Raw genomic sequence first — 19,626 nt, forward strand, 5'->3', positions numbered from 1 at the left:
TGCCCTGGCATTTTAGGGGCCCTAATGTGTGGTAAGTAGTTTGAAATCAAAATATGTAAAAAATGACCTGTGAAATCCTAAAGGTGCTCTTTGGAATCTGTGCCCCTTTGCCCACCTAGGCAGCAAAAAAGTGTCACACATCTGGTATCGCCGTACTCAGGAGAAGTTGGGGAATGTGTTTTGGGGTGTCATTTTACATATACCCATGCTGGATGAGAGAAATATCTTGGCAAAAGACAACTTTTCCCATTTTTTTATACAAAGTTGGCATTTGACTAAGATATTTATCTCACCCAGCATGGGTATATGTAAAATGACACCCCAAAACACATTCCCCAACTTCTCCTGAGTACGGCGATACCACATGTGTGACACTTTTTTGCAGCCTAGATGCGCAAAGCGGCCCAAATTCCTTTTAGGAGGGCATTTTTAGACATTTGGATCCCAGACTTCTTCTCATGCTTTCGGGCCCCTAAAATGCCAGGGCAGTATAAATACCCCACATGTGACCCCATTTTGGAAAGAAGACACCCCAAGGTATTCAATGAGGAGCATGGCAAGTTCATAGAATTTTTTTTTTTTTGGCACAAGTTAGCGGAAATTGATTTTTATTGTATTTTCTCACAAAGTCTCCCTTTCCGCTAACTTGGGACAAAAATTTCAATCTTTCATGGACTCAATATGTCCCTCAGCAAATACCTTGGGGTGTCTTCTTTCCGAAATGGGGTCACATGTGGGGTATTTATACTGCCCTGGCATTTTAGGGGCCCTAAAGCATGAGAAGAAGTCTGGAATATAAATGTCTAAAAAATTTTACGCATTTGGATTCCGTGAGGGGTATGGTGAGTTCATGTGAGATTTTATTTTTTGATCAATGACAGGGGATGATCAGGGAGTGTATATGAGGTGATCACCCCCCTGTCATTGATCACCCCCCTGTAAGGCTCCATTCAGACGTCCGTATGTGTTTTGCGGATCCGATCCATGTATCTGTGGATCCGTAAAAAACATACGGACGTCTGAATGGAGCCTTACAGGGGGGTGATCAATGACAGGGGGGTGATCAGGGAGTCTATATGGGTGATCACCCCCCTGTAAGGCTCCATTCAGACATCCGTATGTGTTTTGCGGATCCGATCCATGTCTCCATGGATCCGTAAAAATCATACAGACGTCTGAATGGAGCCTTACAGGGGGGTGATCAATGACAGGGGGGGTGATCAATGACAGGGGGGTGATCAATGACAGGGGGTGATTAGGGAGTCTATATGGGGTGATCAGGGGTGAATAAGGGGTTAATAAGTGACAGGGGGGGGTGTAGTGTAGTGGTGGTTGGTGCTACTTTACACAGCTGCCTGTGTCCTCTGGTGGTCGATCCAAACAAAAGGGACCACCAGAGGACCAGGTAGCAGGTATATTAGACGCTGTTATCAAAACAGCGTCTAATATACCTGTTAAGGGTTAAAAAAATCGCATCTCCAGCCTGCCAGCGAACGATCGCCGCTGGCAGGCTGGAGATCCACTCGCTTACCTTCCGATCCTGTGAACGCGCGCGCCTGTGTGCGCGTTCACAGGAAATCTCGCCTCTCGCGAGAGGACGCGTATATGCGTCCACCCAGAATAGCAGGGCCGCCGCCAGGACGCAATCCTGCGTACGGCGGTCCTGAGGAGGTTAAAATGGAAAATTTGCCAAAAAGTGAAATTCTGAAATCTAATCTCTATTTTCCATCAATTCTTGTGGAACACCTAAAGGGTTAGCAAAGTTTGTAAAATCTGTTTTGTATACCTTGAGGGGTGTAGTTTCTAAAATAGGGTAACTTTTTGGAATTTCTACTTTAGGGGTGCATCAGGGGGTCTTTCAAATGTGACATGGCAACTTAAAATTATCCCACTGAAATCTGCTTTCCTAAAACCATATGGCGTTCCTTTCCTTCTGCGCAATACCGTGTGCCTGTACAGCAGTTTACGACCACATATGGAGTGTTTCTGTAAACTACAGAATAAGGGCCATAAATATTGAGTTTTGTTTGGCTGTTAACCCTTGCTTTGTAACTGGAAAAAATGGATTTAAATGGAAAATCTGCCCAAAAAGTTAAATATTGAATTGTTATCTCTATTTTCCACTAATTCTTGTGGAAGACCTAAAGAGTTAACAAAGTTTGTAAAATCTGTTTTGAATACCTTGAGGGGTGTAGTTTCTAAAATTGGGTCATTTTTGGGTGTTTTCTATTATGTAAGGCTCACAAAGTGACTTCAGACTTGAACTGATCCTTAAAAAGTGGGTTTTGGAAAGATTTACTGCTAAACTTCTAAGCCTTCTAACGTCCCCAAAAAATAAAATGGCATTCACAAAATGATCCAAACATGAAGTAGACAAATGGGGAATGTAAAGTAATAACTATTTTTGGAGTTATTACTATCTATTATAAAAGTAGAGAAATTGAAATTAGGAAATTTGCTAATTTTTCCAAATTGTTGGTAAATTTGGAATTTTTTATAAATAAAAATAAAAATTTTCAATCAATTTTACCACTGTCATGAAGTACAATATGTGACGAGAAAACAGTCTCAGAATGGCCTAGATAAGTATAAGTGCTTTAAAGTTATCACCACATAAAGTGACACATGTCAGATTTGCAAAAAATGGTCTGGTCCTTAAGTTGAAGAACGGCAGGGTCCTGAAGGGGTTAAACTAATACTTTGTTTAAGCACCTTTTGATTTTATTACAGCATTCAGTCTTTTGGGGTATTAGTCTATTAGCTTGGCACATTTTAACTTGGCAAGACTTGCCCACTCTTCTTTGCAAAAACACTAAAAATCTGTCAGATTGCGAGGGCATCTCCTGTTCATAGCCCTCTTCAGATCACCCCGCAGATATTCAATTGGATTCAGGTCTGGCCTCTGGCTGGGCCATTCTAAAACTTTAATCTTCTTCTGGTGAAGCCATTCCTTTGTTGATTTGGATGTATGCTTTGGGTCGTTGTCATGCTGAAAGATGAAGTTCCTCTTCATGTTCTGCTTTCTAGCAGAAGCCTGAAGGTTTTGTGCCAATATTGACTGGTATTTGGAACTGTTCATAATTCCTTCTAGCTTAACTAAGGCACCAGTTCCAGCTGAAGACAAACAGCCCCAAAGCATGATGCTGCCACCACCATGCTTCACTGTGGGTATGGTGTTCTTTTAATGATGTGCAGTGTTGTTTTTGCGGCAAACATATCTTTTGGAATTATGGCCAAAAAGTTAAACCTTGGTTTCATCAGACCAGAACACCTTTTCCCACATGCTTTTGGGAGACTTCAGATGTGTTTTTGAAAAATTTAGCCTGACTTGTATGTTTTTCTTCGTAAGAAAAGGATTTTGTCTTGCCACTCTACCCCATAGCCCAGACATATGAAGAATACGGGAGATTGTTGTCACATGTACCACACAGCCAGTACTTGCCATATATTCGTGCAGCTCCTTAAATGTTGCTGTAGGTCTCTTGGTAGCCTCTCAGACCAGGAGGGATGTCCAGTTCTTGGTAATGTTACTGTTGTGCCATATTTTCTCCACTTCACTGTGTTGCATGGTATATCTAATGCCTTGGAAATTCTTTTGTACCCTTCTCCTGACTGATACCTTTTAACAATGAGATCCCTCTGATGCTTTGAAAGCTCTCTGTGGACCATGGCTTTTGCTGTGGGATGCAACTAAGAATATTTTAGGAAAGACCAACTAGAGCAGCTGAACTTTATTTGGGGTTAATCAGAAGTACTTTAAATGATGGCAGGTGTATGCTGACTCCTATTTAACATGATTTTGAATGTGATTGCTTAATTCTGAACACAGCTACATTCCCAGTTATAAGAAGGTGTGTACACTTATGCAACCAATATGCAACTTATGCAATTTTTTTTTTTACTTTTTTTGTTTTCTTCCCTCCACCTAAAAGATTTCAGTTTGTTTTTCACTTGAGTGGTCACATTAAAGGTGGAAAAAGTTCTGAAATTATTTATCTTTGTCTAATTTTTGTACATCACAGAAACCTGACATTTTAACAGGGGTGTGTAGACTTTTTATATCCACTGTATTATGTGCTATGCAATTATTTTAACTATCTAGAGGCTTTCTTATGAATCATGTTTCTTATTAATAAAAAAAATATGTTTCAAGTTACAAATATTAACATGTCATCAGCATATAGGCTGATTGTCTCTTCTTTGTCTCCCATTTTAAAACCTTCTGTAGCCAGAATATTTTCAAAATGAGTAAGAAAATAATGATACAATAAAGGTTCACTGGGGCAGATTTTAATGTGCCACAATTCTGGCACACATGCCTTATAAAATAAATTTATTAAGAATTTTAGATATTTCTCAGTCGAGCTCGATTAGCTGTGGCTGAAGATGCAAGAATGTGCGCCAACATTGTGCCAGAATTGTAATGCAAAATTCTACTGCAAAATGAGCCAATAGGTGGTACAAAACTAGGCAAGACAAGACAGTCTAAAGGTGCACCATATTTATCATCCAGCATCAGCCACTGTAATAAATCTGGAGATTTTAGACCATGTAGTCCAAGTCTGCACAGTCTACATCTTAGACAGTATTAGTAAATCTGCATGTGATGAAAGATAAATTAAAACATCAACTCGAAAAGACAACTTCTATTAGCCACTCTGGAGCACCAATGACATGGGTACAAGCACATGAACTGTCAGCTGTGATAAAAGCAGAGCTCATTATCAACATACTGTCAGAGATGTGAACAGATGGATTTCATTTACCCATGCAAAACTGTGAACAGCACTAGATAGTGGCTTGAGTGAGCACTATATGCAGTATATGCTTTTACCATCAGTATTAGTGAGAATATGTACTTTTATTCTGCTAGATTCTGCTGCTGAAAGTGCTCAGTGTGGGTTTTGCTGTGAATTGCTCTCTGCGTTGAGCTGGTTCATAGCCCCTCTTGTGACAGTTGTAATATCCAATCAGAAGACCACTACAGCTGTCACTCAGAGCATAGGGGAGGGGCTGTGAAGCATCTCAATGCAGAGCGCACTTCACAGTGAAGCTCCATCCTGCTTGCAGAATCTGGCAGGAGAAAAGTTCATATACTCAGTACTCCTCATGAGAAAAGCTCCTAAAAGGTCTGTTTGTGCAGTTCTCCACAGCCCATACTAAATTCTGCTGTTAAGTATGGCCAAAATTGCTGAAGATACCCTTAATGTAAGTATACCAATGCATCTGTTTATGACTCTTAACTTGTTCTCATATCCTCTCTCTAGCTTATTTCTTATATGCGGTACCCATCCAAAAATGTGTTTTTGTCTAGTTGTTTTTTTTTGTCATACATTACCATTTTTATTTAATTGATTTCTTTATGAAGTTAAGTAACACATTTGCACATTTAAGTGAATCCAGCCTATCTTACCACTGGCAAGAAGCAGGAAATTGTGCAAATTGGAATTAATACGAAATAACGCACCTGCTGTAGCTAGGAATTGTTCCAAATTCCAGGTTTCTGTCTGTAAATGGATCCATTTTGGCACACAGCCACTCATATCTTCCCTGGTGCATGGTATCAAGAACATGGACAATTTCATCACATTGTACAGTCATTGTACAACTGTCCAAGTGGTTAGAAATGTTTAGATTTAAACGCATGTAAAAAGAATCTCCAGACCGAATTTTCCCTTCGTCAAGATCTTTCAGCAGTTTATTGTAACCTGAAAAAAGTCACAACACAAGAATATTCTGATGGATCAAGGTCTATAGAGGTCCCCTATAAATGTCTATATATGTCCCATATATAAAACAATCACCCCTTCTGCTCATGCTATAATCCAGCCTTATAACGGTATGATATATAATCAAAGGTTCATGCAATCTCTAAAGACATATTATCATTTATAATGAATGGCATTTCATCATTTGATTCATTCATTTTGTATTGTTCTAGTTATTAGTCTATCTAGTTAGTAAAATACATTTATTCAGAAAAGAATGCACTTGGCATAAACAGAGACACAGAATAAAAATAATAGAATACGTATTCGATAATTGTGGAATTCTCATCCCTTTATTCCTAGAAATATGTAGGCGGATAATTAAGTTAAGTTTATTTGTATACTCCTTAACATTTTTTTTCTTACATGCATGTTGGAGGGTGTAAAACCTGCCCCAGTAACGTAGTACATAGTACACATAAGCAAAATTTGTACTGGCGAGGCCATCTGGAAGTCAGCATTATATACGGTTCTGTGTACCTTGGAAATTCAGTATACTCAAACATAAGTATGAATTGTGTCTGGAGATGGATCTTATCCATTCAGTGAAGAACACCTCTGCATGCCAATGTGAAAAACATCATTATGAATTTTGAACTTCTATGTGCAGAGTTAAAACTCTATAATGTATTATTAACCAATTAATTTGCCTCCAGTTGTTAAGTCCTTTTAATTAATAGATAAAGTAGCATAAAAATAGGCAGAAAAATATAGCATGAATTTTCTCTACCTTCATCATTTGTTTTATAGTGCACAGTAATTGGTCCTTTACATCTTTGTATAGTCCAATGAGCTTCTTCTTTAGTACATGCATCCATAGGAACTGATTGTTTTCTTCCTTTAATACATCCATCCAGCTGCAAGAATAAAGACTATAATGTCAGATCAGATAAACCTCACATTTCCTCTTTTATTTGAAGGGAGAACTTCTGTCAAACCGGCTGCAGAAAAGTGCAGAATGCAGATTATTAATAAGATAACGAGTGTCTTACAACCTACCTGTCTCATGTTTCAGTAGAGCTGTGAACGAATAGCTAACAACACATTGCTGATCCAGTCTCATGTGTGACTCTAATTACCAATGGCGATACTTATTTAGATCTAGACACCACTAACCTCTGGTGTCACAAAGGCAGGAAGCTGCAGATGTGGCCATCAGGCATAATCATATCAATAACCACTTCTTATGTTGTGCACTTCACAAAATATTATGCAAAAGCAGGCATTCTCTATTTCTTTCCATACTTTTTCTCTGAAATTCTTACAGACTGCAATAACTTTAATGGGCATATTTGCCCAAATAATAAAGCTTTATTTTGATAGTTTCTATTCTCTTTATCTGTGCAATATTTCACTTTTCTGAAGCTCAAATTGCGGCTCTGAACTCTATTAAAGGGGTTATCCAAAGTCTAAAACATGCCTCCCTCATATATAGATTATGCTCACCCCGTTTCCGGACACCTATGACGCTCCTGATCCCCACACGGCCACCAATGCATCTCCTCGCCACATGGATCAAAACATCCGGCGACGGGGGAGCAGCCAATAGCAGGCCACGATGGGGAAGAGCCTCCCTAGCGTCACCCGCGATGCTAGGTAAGCTCGAGATGGAGATGGAGTGGCTGCCCTGCGGGTACCAGGAGTGACGCGGGTGATGGAGAGCAGGGTAAGTATAATCTATATGAGGGGCCCGGGTACTGGGGGGCATGTTTTAGATTTTGGATAACCCCTTTAAGATGAGTACATTGGTGACCCATAGACCAACCTGCACACAAATATACACATTACTGCACTCAGCTCCAGGTTAGCCTATCATGTGTATTTTAATCCAATAACAGTGTTTTTGTGCTTTTATTATACCTTCAATAAAGTATGCAGTCCAAAATAGAAAGCATTCCTCATGAAGCTAACAATATAAACTCTAACAACATAAACTCTCCCTTCTCAGAGTTTCTATTCATTTTATTGGAGGTCGGAGACTAATAAACAATAACTATACAGTGATCCCTCAAGTTACAATATTAATCAGTTACAGGATGACCATTGTAAGTTGAAAATATTGTAACTTAATTCCATAACCAACAGCCAAGGTAGTAATAGGTTCCAAAGTCCCAAAATGTGATCCCAAAATAAGAGAAAATGAAGATAACAGAAAAATAAGCAGATAAAGTCCTTATATGTAACAATGTGAAAGATATAAATCACTTTCTATGGTGAGGACAGGAGCTTCTTCAGGGTCCTGTACAACACACAGTGGACCAGAAAAACAAAATGGAACAACCCTCAACTGGTGTCCAGAGGGTAAACTCATCCTGGTACAGATATATGGCAGTGCAGGACACACAGTACTTCACTATACTGTAAAGAGAAGCTACTGTGTGTATTTTACCAGAGAAATGGATATGTTGATTGGTTGGTTCGTCCAGTCAATCAAATGTACCCACATATATACTACATGTACTTTGTCTTGACTTTTTTAAGCTGTAGAATAATTTAAAATGAATGATTTGCTGAGATCACCATTATAAGCTGCTGTCCCTCCTTTAGACAAGCCTTTTCTGCTCTGGATCCTGGCTTCACCGAGCTGATAAAAATGCCCCTTTCATTACCACCAATTAGTGTTATTTCGCCCATGAGATTATCTCCATCCAATGTTGTGTGATTGACTGGGTGATTGATGGTTCTGATTCGTGCTGTTGAAGTTACAGATGGTCGGAAGGGTCTGCAACAACAGAAACATGCCTAGAATTTAGATATGAGAGCAAGTAATATTAATCTCAAAATAACTAGCTTGTCTATTTGAAATATTATTTTCCCAGTTTAATTGATTTATTTGAAGGCTATAATTGATCAGGATTAACATAAATTTGACATGTATTTGCATACAGTTGCAAGATAAAGTCTCCTTCACACTGCTCAATTGAGAAGATGATTGTCGGAAAGGAAGCGTCCCTTCTCAAGAATCGCCTGCTCGTCAGTGAAGAAGACAGCAGCTATTACAGCAATCTCTTCCACATTATGGGTCGGAGTGACTGTTAATCGATTGCCATTGATTGTCCCCACACAGAATCACTGGTTGCCGACAGCAGAGGCGGTTTAGAACAAATGATGATTTAGGTGTCCACACAAAGGATTCTATTAACCGATGAACGAACATTCGTATGAACACTCATTAGTGATAATCTGCCCAAATATCGGGCAGTCTAAAGGGGCCTTTAGTGAACTCTTTGGTTTGGAAGGATTCTTTCACAGTACTGTTATTTGCTCCGGAAGGCTGTTTCGGCAGAGGACAACCTGCTGCAGCTCTCTGGCTTGGGCACTGCCGTATGTTACAGCAATGCCCATCGGCCCCTTTGACACAGATTCGCCCACTAACTGGCAAATATGCCAGGATTCAGCCAGACAAAAAGCACTGCTTGTAAAACTAGCCTAATATAATGTAGTCTGTTATCTAAATCACAATTATAGACAAACACAACAAAACCATGACAAAACACAAAACCATGTGATGTCTTTGACTGAGCACATTGAGAACAAGGATAAGAGTAAGTAATCCTTTGAATTTAATAACTGTAGATCCCTCTTTAGCAACAATCCCATCACCTTTCCTGTAGCTTTAAAGGGCAAGATGAGACACAGTTCCAACCACTTCCGGCTGGGAAACAGCATTGCGCTCCAGTGCTCTGCTGTTTCAGTAGCTCTTGTTGCTGTGCATGAGAGATACAGAAACAGCGTAGCACAACAAGCTATGGTGATTCCCTAACTCAGAAAAACTGTCAGTGGGGGACAGATCAGTTTTCTATTGTGTCAGAGTTAAACAGACCCGTCCTCATTGACTTGCATTGTGCTTTTTGCAGTATTCTGTTCTGTTCAGTTACATTTTGTCCCCATTGACAATGAATGGGGACAAAACGGAAGTGTTTTTTTCCCGTTATTGAGACCCTATGATGGATCTCAATACCGGAAAATAGAAACGCTAGTGTGAAAGTAGCCTAAATCATCAATTCAGTAAAGACTTTTATTTGATCAAGCACGGGTTCCAGTGATCTTTTTTGTTGACTTTTTATCCATTGACAACTAGACTCAAATCTACAGACGCACCAAGCTAAATCATTAAATATGATTGTGCAAAATCCAAAATGCAACTTGCAATACAACTTACAAGTGCACTGTAGAAATGAAACACTAGCGTAACTGAAAAAGGCAGGTGCTCAATGAATTCAGCAATTCACCGTATCCATGACATGCATCGACTGTATAGCTTCTGGCATTACCTTTCCAGGGAAAACTTTCTAAAAATAGAATTAACTTGGTCAAGGTCATAGATGTCGAGACTTTCTGACTGGTGCGAAGAAGATGATGAATGAATAGATGGTGGTCCACAGGAGAAGTGATCATGAAATTCATCTGCACATATATACAAGTACATCATTATTAATAAAATATATATAGACAGTGGAAGCATTTGGAAGCTCTTCAGACCCTTTCGCTTTTTTTCCATTTTTTTATGTTGAAGCCTTGTGCCAAAATTAAAAAATGCTAGTTTTTCCCCATCATTCTGCTGTCAATAAACCCATAATGAGAAAGTGAAAATTGAATGTTTGAAATCTTTCAAATTTATTATAAAGTAAAAACTAAAATATTTAATTGGCTTTAGTATTCAGACCCTTTACTCAGGACTTAAAGGGGTATTCCAAATTATCCCCTATCCTCGGACATAGCTGAGTGCTGTACTCTGCTATCTCAAGCACTTCCATAGAAATGGATGGAGTGCCAGCATGCTTTTCTGACCAGCCATTCCATCCATTTCAGGGGGCTCCATGGGGGTACGGGGCCTCCGTTCTCATGATTGGTGGGGATCCCAGCAGTAGAACCCCCATGATCTCATAACTTGCATTGAAGGGAGCGAGCACTGTGCGGGAAAGAGAGACTACTTACCATGCGATCCTCCCAGGAGCAACTCTCCTCTGCTGTGTGTGAAGCAGCTGGCATGTCAGTCCACGCGGAAGTGGAGGCGCCGGTTTACTTTTTCTTGCAGCTGTATGCATGTATTGGAAGTATTGCAAGGTAAGTATTCTGTCCTTCCCAAACAGTGCTCACCCCCTTAAAGGGGTTGTTCGGGTTCAGTGCTGAACCCGGACATACCCATAATTTCACCCAGGCAGCCCCCTGATGTTAGCATTGGAGCAATTCATGCTCCAATGTTCTCCTTTGCCCTGCGCTAGATCGTGCAGGGCAAGGGCTCTTTTATTTACAATAACACACTGCCGGGCGTAGACTTCCGCCCAGCAGTGTGTTCGATGACGTCACCGGCTCTGATGGGTGGGCTTTAGCGCTGTCCTAGCCGTTTTACAGGCTAGGGCAGCGCTAAAGCCTGCCCATCAGTGCCGGTGACTTCACCGGGCTCACTGCTGGGCGGAAGCCTCTGCCTAGCAGCCATAAGGAGAGCCCGGTTCATCACCGGAACTCCAGAAAATGCTTTTGCCCAGCGCGATTCAGCGCAGGGCAAAGGAGAGCATCAGAGCATGAAATGCTCCGATGCTAACATCAGGGGGCTGCCTGGGTGAAATTATGGGTATGTCCGGGTTCAGCTCTGAACCTGGACAACCCCTTTAAATGCCTACATATCAGACCATACTTTTAGTCAATGCCTACATATTGGCCACAGCATATTAGCAAAATCATGCATTCCTAGGGGAATGCGTGATACTGCCGCCAGTAAATGTTTTTACACCATAAATAATGCTGGACCGCCAATGATTATTAGTGAGCCACAGTGCAGGCACCATTACACAGGGCTAGTAGCGCTGTCAATCAAAGGGGAGGGGGGAATGTACTGAGCACTGAGGGGCGTAGTAAGCCTCCAAGAGCTATATCGGTACCTCGGTGCTCAAACTGCCTAATTTGCATAATTATAAAAGCAATGATATCTCCATAACTCTGCAAGCTACATAAAAAAGAAAGATATCGGTTTTATCAGCTTGATCAACCAGACTAGTTCCAGTAGAATCCTGCCAAATTCTAAACACATCTCTGGGCTGCAGGACATGAATCAACTTGAATTATATTTTCAGACAACAGCCCAAACTTTCTTCCCCTTCTTCCATTATTTGATCAGTTTGAGATTAATTACCATGTGGCTTTTCCTTGTAGGACCTCCATTTTAACACTATTGGGTGCACTGTTGCATGATACTTACCATCTGGTTCTAAGCTGTCATCATCTCCGTCAGCAGGGCTGTTATAGTATCAAGAAGATATAGGCCAGTTAGATTTTTTTATTTATATGGTTGACATACAGTACATTTTCTCTGATAACACAACTGTCCTCTCACCTGTAAGCAGGTACATCTTCTTTGCTCCTTCTTACTATGGAGTCATTTCCAGGGGGTTCTGGTGTTGTAGACATAATACTATAACTTCGGTTTTTTAGTGGGTGCTGCAAAAAAATATACATACACTTATGATTTTGAATGTCCTATACATTCTGTGGTAAAATAGCTGAAGTATAAAGTATGATCAGAAATTCTAGTTTTTGTAAGGCAAATAGTGGCTTCCTGGTGACAAGGGTGAAATGGGAACTAGTTGAAGAACATATCTATGCTTTTTGCAGATACTGTACATTCGTACAATAATGACTCATGAAAGGGTTTCTGTATAGCCCTTTTAAGGTAGGCTCAAATACCCTTTTATTACAAGTGTGTTGATGTGTAAAATGAGTTTTAAGAGATTTGGGTATATTTTAGAAATCTCCTTTACTAGAACTAGTCATACACATGTGATTTGCATCCTCCCAACTTAGAGTGGCTTATCTCCTATAGGAACAAAGGATTTGGCATGCTGAAATACAACTTACCTGATCTATTTCCCCCCAACATCAGCCATGGAAGAAAAGTAGGGGGGCCCTTGTTGAGGAAGGGTGGCGCGTATTGTGTGGGTGTGTGTGTATGTATATGTATTGGCGGTGCAGAGGACGATGTGCGCAGATGTGCCCAGCACCTGCGCCCATCCGCCTCCGATATTCCCCAGGGGCTCATCCATGCCCCTGTGGGAATTCATATAGTGTGGCCCGCGAATGCATATACATATACACGTGCCCATTTAATATGTTGTGGGCCCCTTTAATATGTTGTGGGCCCCTTTAATATATATGTGGGCCCCTTTAATATATATGTGGGCCCCTTTAATCAAAATATATATATGGTGCAATCTCTATATATAGATATATATGTCCCCCTTCATGCCCCCTGAAGTAACTGCCACACACAGCCCCACATACATTAAACCCCCCCCCCTACATGGACCCAGATGCATCAATGTGAATGTGGCCCAAGCATTCACCTTGATGCATTCTGAGTAAAGGCGCCAGGATGACCGGATAAGGTCCGGTCATTCTGGTGACCTCAAAAGGATTCAAATTCTAATGAATTTGAATCCTTTTGTTCCAATTATCTCCAGCCCGGCTGGAGATAATTGGAGCATAATAGAGAAAGAGGAGACACCTCCGCTCCCTCTATTATGCGCATTCCGGCATCGCAATTACCATTGCGATGTCCAGAATGCTAAGAGCTGCAGACGGGAGATCAAAGGATCTCCCGCCTGTCAGCCAGTACACGCGGCCCTGCGGCGCGCGTGCAGGGATGCGCGGGCAGGCGCGGTGACGTCATCTCACCGCGCCGGCCCACGTGTTCCTCACAGTGGTGCGCGCTCGCGCGCCGCTGTGTGGGCGGTACGGAGTGCGGGCGGCTGGACATATAAGTCCGGCTGGCCCGACACTAGGGAGAAGAGAGCCGGCCGCCCACCTTACCTGGAGGATCATCCCCTGGACTGACGAGCCCCCCTGGACAACAAGCAGGACCCTAAGTATCTTTATTAACCCCCCCACTATCCCACTAACGAAACCCCATTAACCCCCACTATCCCACCAACGCTATTATCCCCTCCACTATTCCCTCCACTCTATTTACCCCCCCCCCCACTATCCCACCAACGCTATTATCCCCTCCACTATCCCACCGACGCTAAGCCCCCCACAATACCCCCATTATAATACCCCTTCAATACCCCCATTATAATGCCCCTTGCCCCTGGTTATTATATTAACCCTTGCCACCCCCTGATAGTAACCCTTGCCATACCCTCATTCCCCTGGTAACCCCTGCCATACCCTCATTCCCTTGCCCCTGGTTATTATATTAACCCTTGCCATCCACTGATAATATTAACCCTTGCCATACCCTCATTCCCTTAGTTATCACCCCTGCATTGGTTTGTGGTCTGCTTTACCCCAGCACGACCACCGTCAACCCTCGTCGTGCCCCCTAGGGATAGAATATTAGTCAGGTGGGTGGGTTGTTATACCTGTATGTGTGTATTGTATAGTTAGTTTGTGGGTGGAATCCGCAGTGGTAGACACTAGGGGACATGTGGAGCGGTCACTACGATTCACCCCGACACCCGGGGAGAATAGGAGTAGCAACCGTTACCAGGAACAGGACAACGGTTGGGGAGAGGAGAGTGGAGGAGTATATTCCGCTTCCAATCCACCAACACGTCCGGAAAAACAGGAAGAGATGTATCCTAACCATTCAAGTATGGAAAGGATAAACTTCCTGTTACGGATCTGCAAGGAGATCCCGAAATATGATCCCCATGTAGATCCGTTCGCTTCATGCGATATTTTCGAAGGTCACTGCAACAAATATTCAGTGGCTCCGGAATATCGCATGTAGCTGTTCAGATTATGGTTACCAACACACCTTAATCAAAGGTATGAGGTAATGGGGAGGATGCAACCCACGAATGGCCAGTTTCATGATAAGGAAGAACGTCTCTCCATACTCACGAGACTGGCCACGGGTCACTGGGATGTCACTCCAGAGGTTCTGTCAAAATTCAAGCCTACTATACATGATGAACCCTTGTCATTGTGTAGTCGGTTTGAAGCAATGTACAGGAGGGTTACCAAAGATCAGGGTATTGGGATTCCACAAGGCATGGTGCGCATGTTTGTGGAAAAATTCCCATATCTTGATACTGCAATCCGGCTGAGTGCAGCTAGGGAGCCATCCCTCACTGACGCAGCCATGATTATTGAGCAGTGTAGACAAGACATACTGCTCAGTAAGAAGTCTGTGAAAGTGAGGGAGCGTGTGCCTGTATACGGTAGGTCACAAGACGACCGGGTACAACACACGAGGTATACATCCACCGTTCGCCCCACGGCCCCACCGTTGGAAAGGGCAGGAAACTTTCGTTGTTTCCTGTGCTTACAAGAGGGGCATATAAAAAGAAATTGTCAACAGTGGTTAAACATTAACCGGACAAATTCGGATAAAAATGGCAATAATAACGGTTTCAGGATGAAACCCAATTTTGCCAGGCCTGTGGGGGGACAGGGTGATATGAATCTGGGACATTCATCAGGGCAAGCACCAAAATGCGTGGCGGTCATGAATGTCCCAGGGGGCGTGGAATCAAGAGATTCCACACCTAAGGATCAGGAACAGAGCGCAAGAGTGGCAGTATGTACCACACAAGTACCTACTGGGAGTCTGGTGGATATCGAATGAGGATTAGGGGTCCCTAAAGAGTTGGCACCAGTATGTCCAATCATACTGGATCCTTCAGGGAGACCCCATATAAAAGCCACGATAAAAGATAAAGAAACGGAAATCATGCTTGATACTGGGGCGGAAATTTCCATTACCAATATCAAGCATGATCTACTCCCCAACAGCCCTCAGTGTGTGGTGATCGGATTTGATCACCAACAAGGGGGGGTGAAGGCCCACAGAATTGATGAGGTAATCATTCAGATTACCAGGTGCACTACCCTCAGGATACCCATGTGGTATTACCCCGGTTCTGATAACATTATCGGAACCGATGTAATGACACAAAATGGGTGGATCCTGGATCTGGCAAATTGCATTGTGTGGAGAGGTCCCAGACGAGCCAAGGTGTTTGTCATTCAACGCCAGTATCTGGGACCACCTTTGCCAGCAGTAGATAACTCTACTGATGTGCTGGAACACAAGTGGCCTGAGGTCTCACACAATCCAGACCTTGAGCCTATTGTGTACAAGCACCCTGATCTGTGGGCCCAAAGTAAGAATGACTGTGGCAGACTGATTGGCGTTTTGGTAGACATAGAGGGTCCTGACCCTCCACCTCAACGCCAATATCGATTTCCACCAGAGGCCACCCATTCAATCATGGACACAATCCTTGAATTGAAGACTAGGGGTGTGGTCATTGAGGGCAACTCAAAGTGCAACAATGCCCTCTGGCCAGTTAAGAAAAAGAACACAAATGCATGGAGGCTGACCATAGACCTCCGTGTCCTTAACAAATACACCCCAATGTCAGCCCCAGTGGTGGCCCAAACTCCCGACATCATGGCCAGAATAAGTGGCAAAAGCCGCGTATTCTCGACTATCGATGTTGCCAACGGGTTCTTCTCCATCGAACTCACGGAGTCGTGTCGGTACAAATTTGCTTTCACGTTGGGGGACAAACAGTTCATGTTTGCGGTACTGCCCCAGGGGTTCCATAGCAGCCCCACGTATTTCCATCAGGCATTGGCGGCTGTGCTGAGTGTATTCTCACGACCGGAATGCCTTTTACAATACGTGGACGACTTGCTTTTGCATACAGAAACCATGGAGGAACACTTGGTTCTGTTGAAAGAGCTGCTAGGACTCCTGGCAAAGTCAGGACTCAAACTGAGTCCCCATAAGGCAAATCTGGCTAAAGCAGAGGTAACTTTCCTTGGGGTCCAAATTTCCTGTGGAACCAAAGGTATCATGACGGCCCGTGTCGAAGCCATGGTAAAGTTACCCAGGCCTGGCACCCTTCAGGATTTGAGAAAATTCCTGGGGGTTGCCAACTTCATGAGGGAGTTCATAGAGGATTTCGCGGCCAAAGCGAAACCTCTCTACGAACTCCTTCGGGGAGAGGAACCCTCAATCAAAGGATGGTCTGATGCGCAGGAAGAGGCCTTTTCAACCCTGAAAAGGGACCTCTCCTCGGCGCCTGTGTTGGCCACTCCACATTCAGATGGGGAACTGGCCATACAGGCGCATGCAGGGATCGAGTCTATCGCAGCGGTCCTAGTACAGAAAGTAGGCTACGAGACCAGACCGCTGGGATACTTCTCCAGACTGCTTTCGCCCGTCGAACGAGGGTTCGATGAATGCGCCAAGCAATTGGCAGCCATACACTATGCTGTTAAGACCACTGAGCATATTGTTGGCTTCCGGCCCCTCACTTTGCAGACTCCACATTCACCGTTGACCCTTTTACTCCGTGATACTCTGCCTGGAGTCTCCCAACAGAGATTCGGGAGATGGATCATGGATCTCAGCGGCCGGAATCTGCAGGTGGACCACAAGGCCAAGTATGTTCTGTCCCAGTTGCTTAACCTGACTGGAACTGAACATGACTGTGGCCAACCGGTAATGGACGACTCTCCACAGATGTTCAGGACTGACAAGCATCCAGATGACAGAGTCATCTTTGTTGATGGCTCTCGGTTCTATCTGGATGGGGAATATGTCACAGGTTTTGCTGTGCTGGATGAGACCACTGGTACCCAGAGTCTTGTCCGGTTACCGGGTCACATGTCAGCACAGCGGGCAGAGTTGGAGGCTGTTAAAGAGGCTCTGCTTCTTCACCCTCCAGGGAAACGAACTATATATAGCGACAGCTCATATGTAGTTCGCTCCCTCACATTGCACCTGGACGTTTGGAAGAGAAGAGTATTTGTGGACAGCCAAAACAAACCTCTGGCTCATGTGTCAGTCCTGAAGGAACTGTGGGAGTGGGGTATGGCACACGTGGCGGAAGCAGCAATCATAAAAATCCCGGCGCATCAAAAAGGGGATGAACCGTTGACAATGGGTAACAACCAGGCAGACGAACTGGCAAAACTAGCAGCAGTATCTGGGACCTTTAGGGAACCAGGCACTGAGCCACTGCCTGCATTCCGGATTGCAGCACATACCCATCTGAGTGACAGCCCGGTGTCATTCGAGGAGGAACAAGCTAAGGATCCTCTTCTAATGACACACATCCAAGTACCACAGCATCCCTGGTCCTTACAACAGGGGATCCTGTGTTACGACACCGGTACACAGTCGCTTCCTCTCCCGGTGGTTCCTCAGCATCTGCAAGCAGAGCTGACATGGTTGAACCACCAAATGTTTGGACATCTTGGCCGGAATAAGCTCTTGCCTCTCCTGAGAGACAAATTGTATTGGCCCGGAATGTCCAACACAGTAGAGGAGGTTACGCAACAGTGCCTGGTGTGTGCTCAGGTTAACCCAAGGGCATCTGCCTTGAAGCCAGTGTTACAGCGGGTTCCTCCTGCTGATGGTCCATGGTCCGCTATCCAAATTGATTTCATCGGACCTTTGCCAACTGGGAGTCGTAACTGTCGTTACGCCCTGGTGGTAGTGGATGTCTTCTCGAAGTGGGTAGAAGCCATCCCTACGGTCAATGATTCGGCCTCCACCACTGCCCGTGTTCTCTGGGAACAAGTTCTGTCACGATGGGGGATCCCCAGATTGATAGAATCTGACAGAGGGACCCATTTCACAGGTAAGGTCATGAAAGCGCTTTGTGGTCTCCTAGACATAAAGCAAAGGTTTCATGTCCCTTATCACCCTCAGTCAGCGGGCATCGTGGAGCGGATGAACCGGACCATCAAAACCCGGCTTTCAAAGGCATTGCTGGAGAAAGGTTCCTCTTGGGTAACCTCCCTTCCAGCTGTGCTAATGGGTATCCGAGCCACAGAGGCCTCTACTACCGGTATCTCCCCATTTGAACTCATGACCGGACGTAAGATGCCCCTATGTCTACCAAACGAACCCCAAGTGTCGGAGCCCACGAAGAACGCCATCGCCAGGGACTTGTTTCTTCAACAGGTACAGCAGAACCTGAAGGAGTTACTGCCTCATGCAGCTATACGGTTACACAAACCGTATCTACAGGGGGAAACACCTATGCCCTCTGTAGGAGAAATGGTAATGGTGAAAGTCTTTCGTCGGGTCGGCCCTTGGGACGCAAACTGGGAAGGACCGTACAAGGTCCTTGAAGTGATGGGGGACACCATGCTGAAGGTACAAAGGCATATCACGAGCAAGAAGAAATCCCGTAGACGCCAGGAAGTTTTTTGGATTCACATCGACCAGGCCAAAGCCACCCGAGCCTCCCCAACTCAATAACGAAGACCGTTCCGAGTTGGGTGAGGGGGGGGGGGGGAGAAAAGGGCTTGGTGGGTCGAAGGTGAATCCAATACACTTATACACATTCCATCTCATTGCAGAACACAAGAGGGAGACACTCCATGGGACCTCACTACCAGGGAAGAGCTAGGCATCCTCTGAATGGGATACGTATCCAGCTTGTGACACTGGTGGTAAGCATGTTGGTGGCAGGCTCAGCCTCTTCAGGGGAGGACCTGGGGACTAATATTGGTATGGCCAGCATATCACTTGATGGACCCAGCCTTTTAATGGTGGAATGTTTGGGTGGCAAAATCCTGGAACCATACAAGCACGTTACCTTTACACCAGGTCAGTGGTATCTGTATGGTTTCCAGAGAGAGGGTTTTGCCAATGGTGTAATTCAGCATTATACCCCGGTGGAGAATGTGTCTGCCATACAACATGACTTGCACGCCCTCTGTCTCAAGGAATACAGGCATTTTCAGGACTTGGACCCTGTACCTATCAAATCCTTAAGATGGGTGTCTAGGAATCCACACCTGCACCCTTACCAGCAAGTGAGAGCCAACACTACCTCAGTGTTGTGTACAAAGGAGGGTTTGCTGAGTCCTGAAGATGTCACTGGGG

The 19,626-nt window shown here is 44.0% G+C and overlaps 1 protein-coding gene across 1 annotated transcript in view; it reads right to left on the reverse strand.

The window, feature by feature from the left end:
- CARD11 (caspase recruitment domain family member 11) overlaps positions 1–19,626 on the reverse strand; it is a 110,466-nt gene that overhangs the window by 22,373 nt on the left and 68,467 nt on the right. Inside the window, exons 12-17 of the mRNA XM_044303368.1 lie at positions 12,103–12,206; positions 11,968–12,005; positions 10,043–10,175; positions 8,289–8,490; positions 6,499–6,625; positions 5,468–5,708 (exon numbers count right to left, since the gene is read on the reverse strand). Of these exons, the coding sequence (XP_044159303.1) occupies positions 5,468–5,708; positions 6,499–6,625; positions 8,289–8,490; positions 10,043–10,175; positions 11,968–12,005; positions 12,103–12,206 (845 nt within the window). The remainder of the gene's footprint in view (positions 1–5,467; positions 5,709–6,498; positions 6,626–8,288; positions 8,491–10,042; positions 10,176–11,967; positions 12,006–12,102; positions 12,207–19,626) is intronic.

The sequence above is a fragment of the Bufo gargarizans genome, chromosome 8 (genome assembly GCF_014858855.1).
Source record: "Bufo gargarizans isolate SCDJY-AF-19 chromosome 8, ASM1485885v1, whole genome shotgun sequence".
Classification (NCBI taxonomy): domain Eukaryota; kingdom Metazoa; phylum Chordata; class Amphibia; order Anura; family Bufonidae; genus Bufo; species Bufo gargarizans.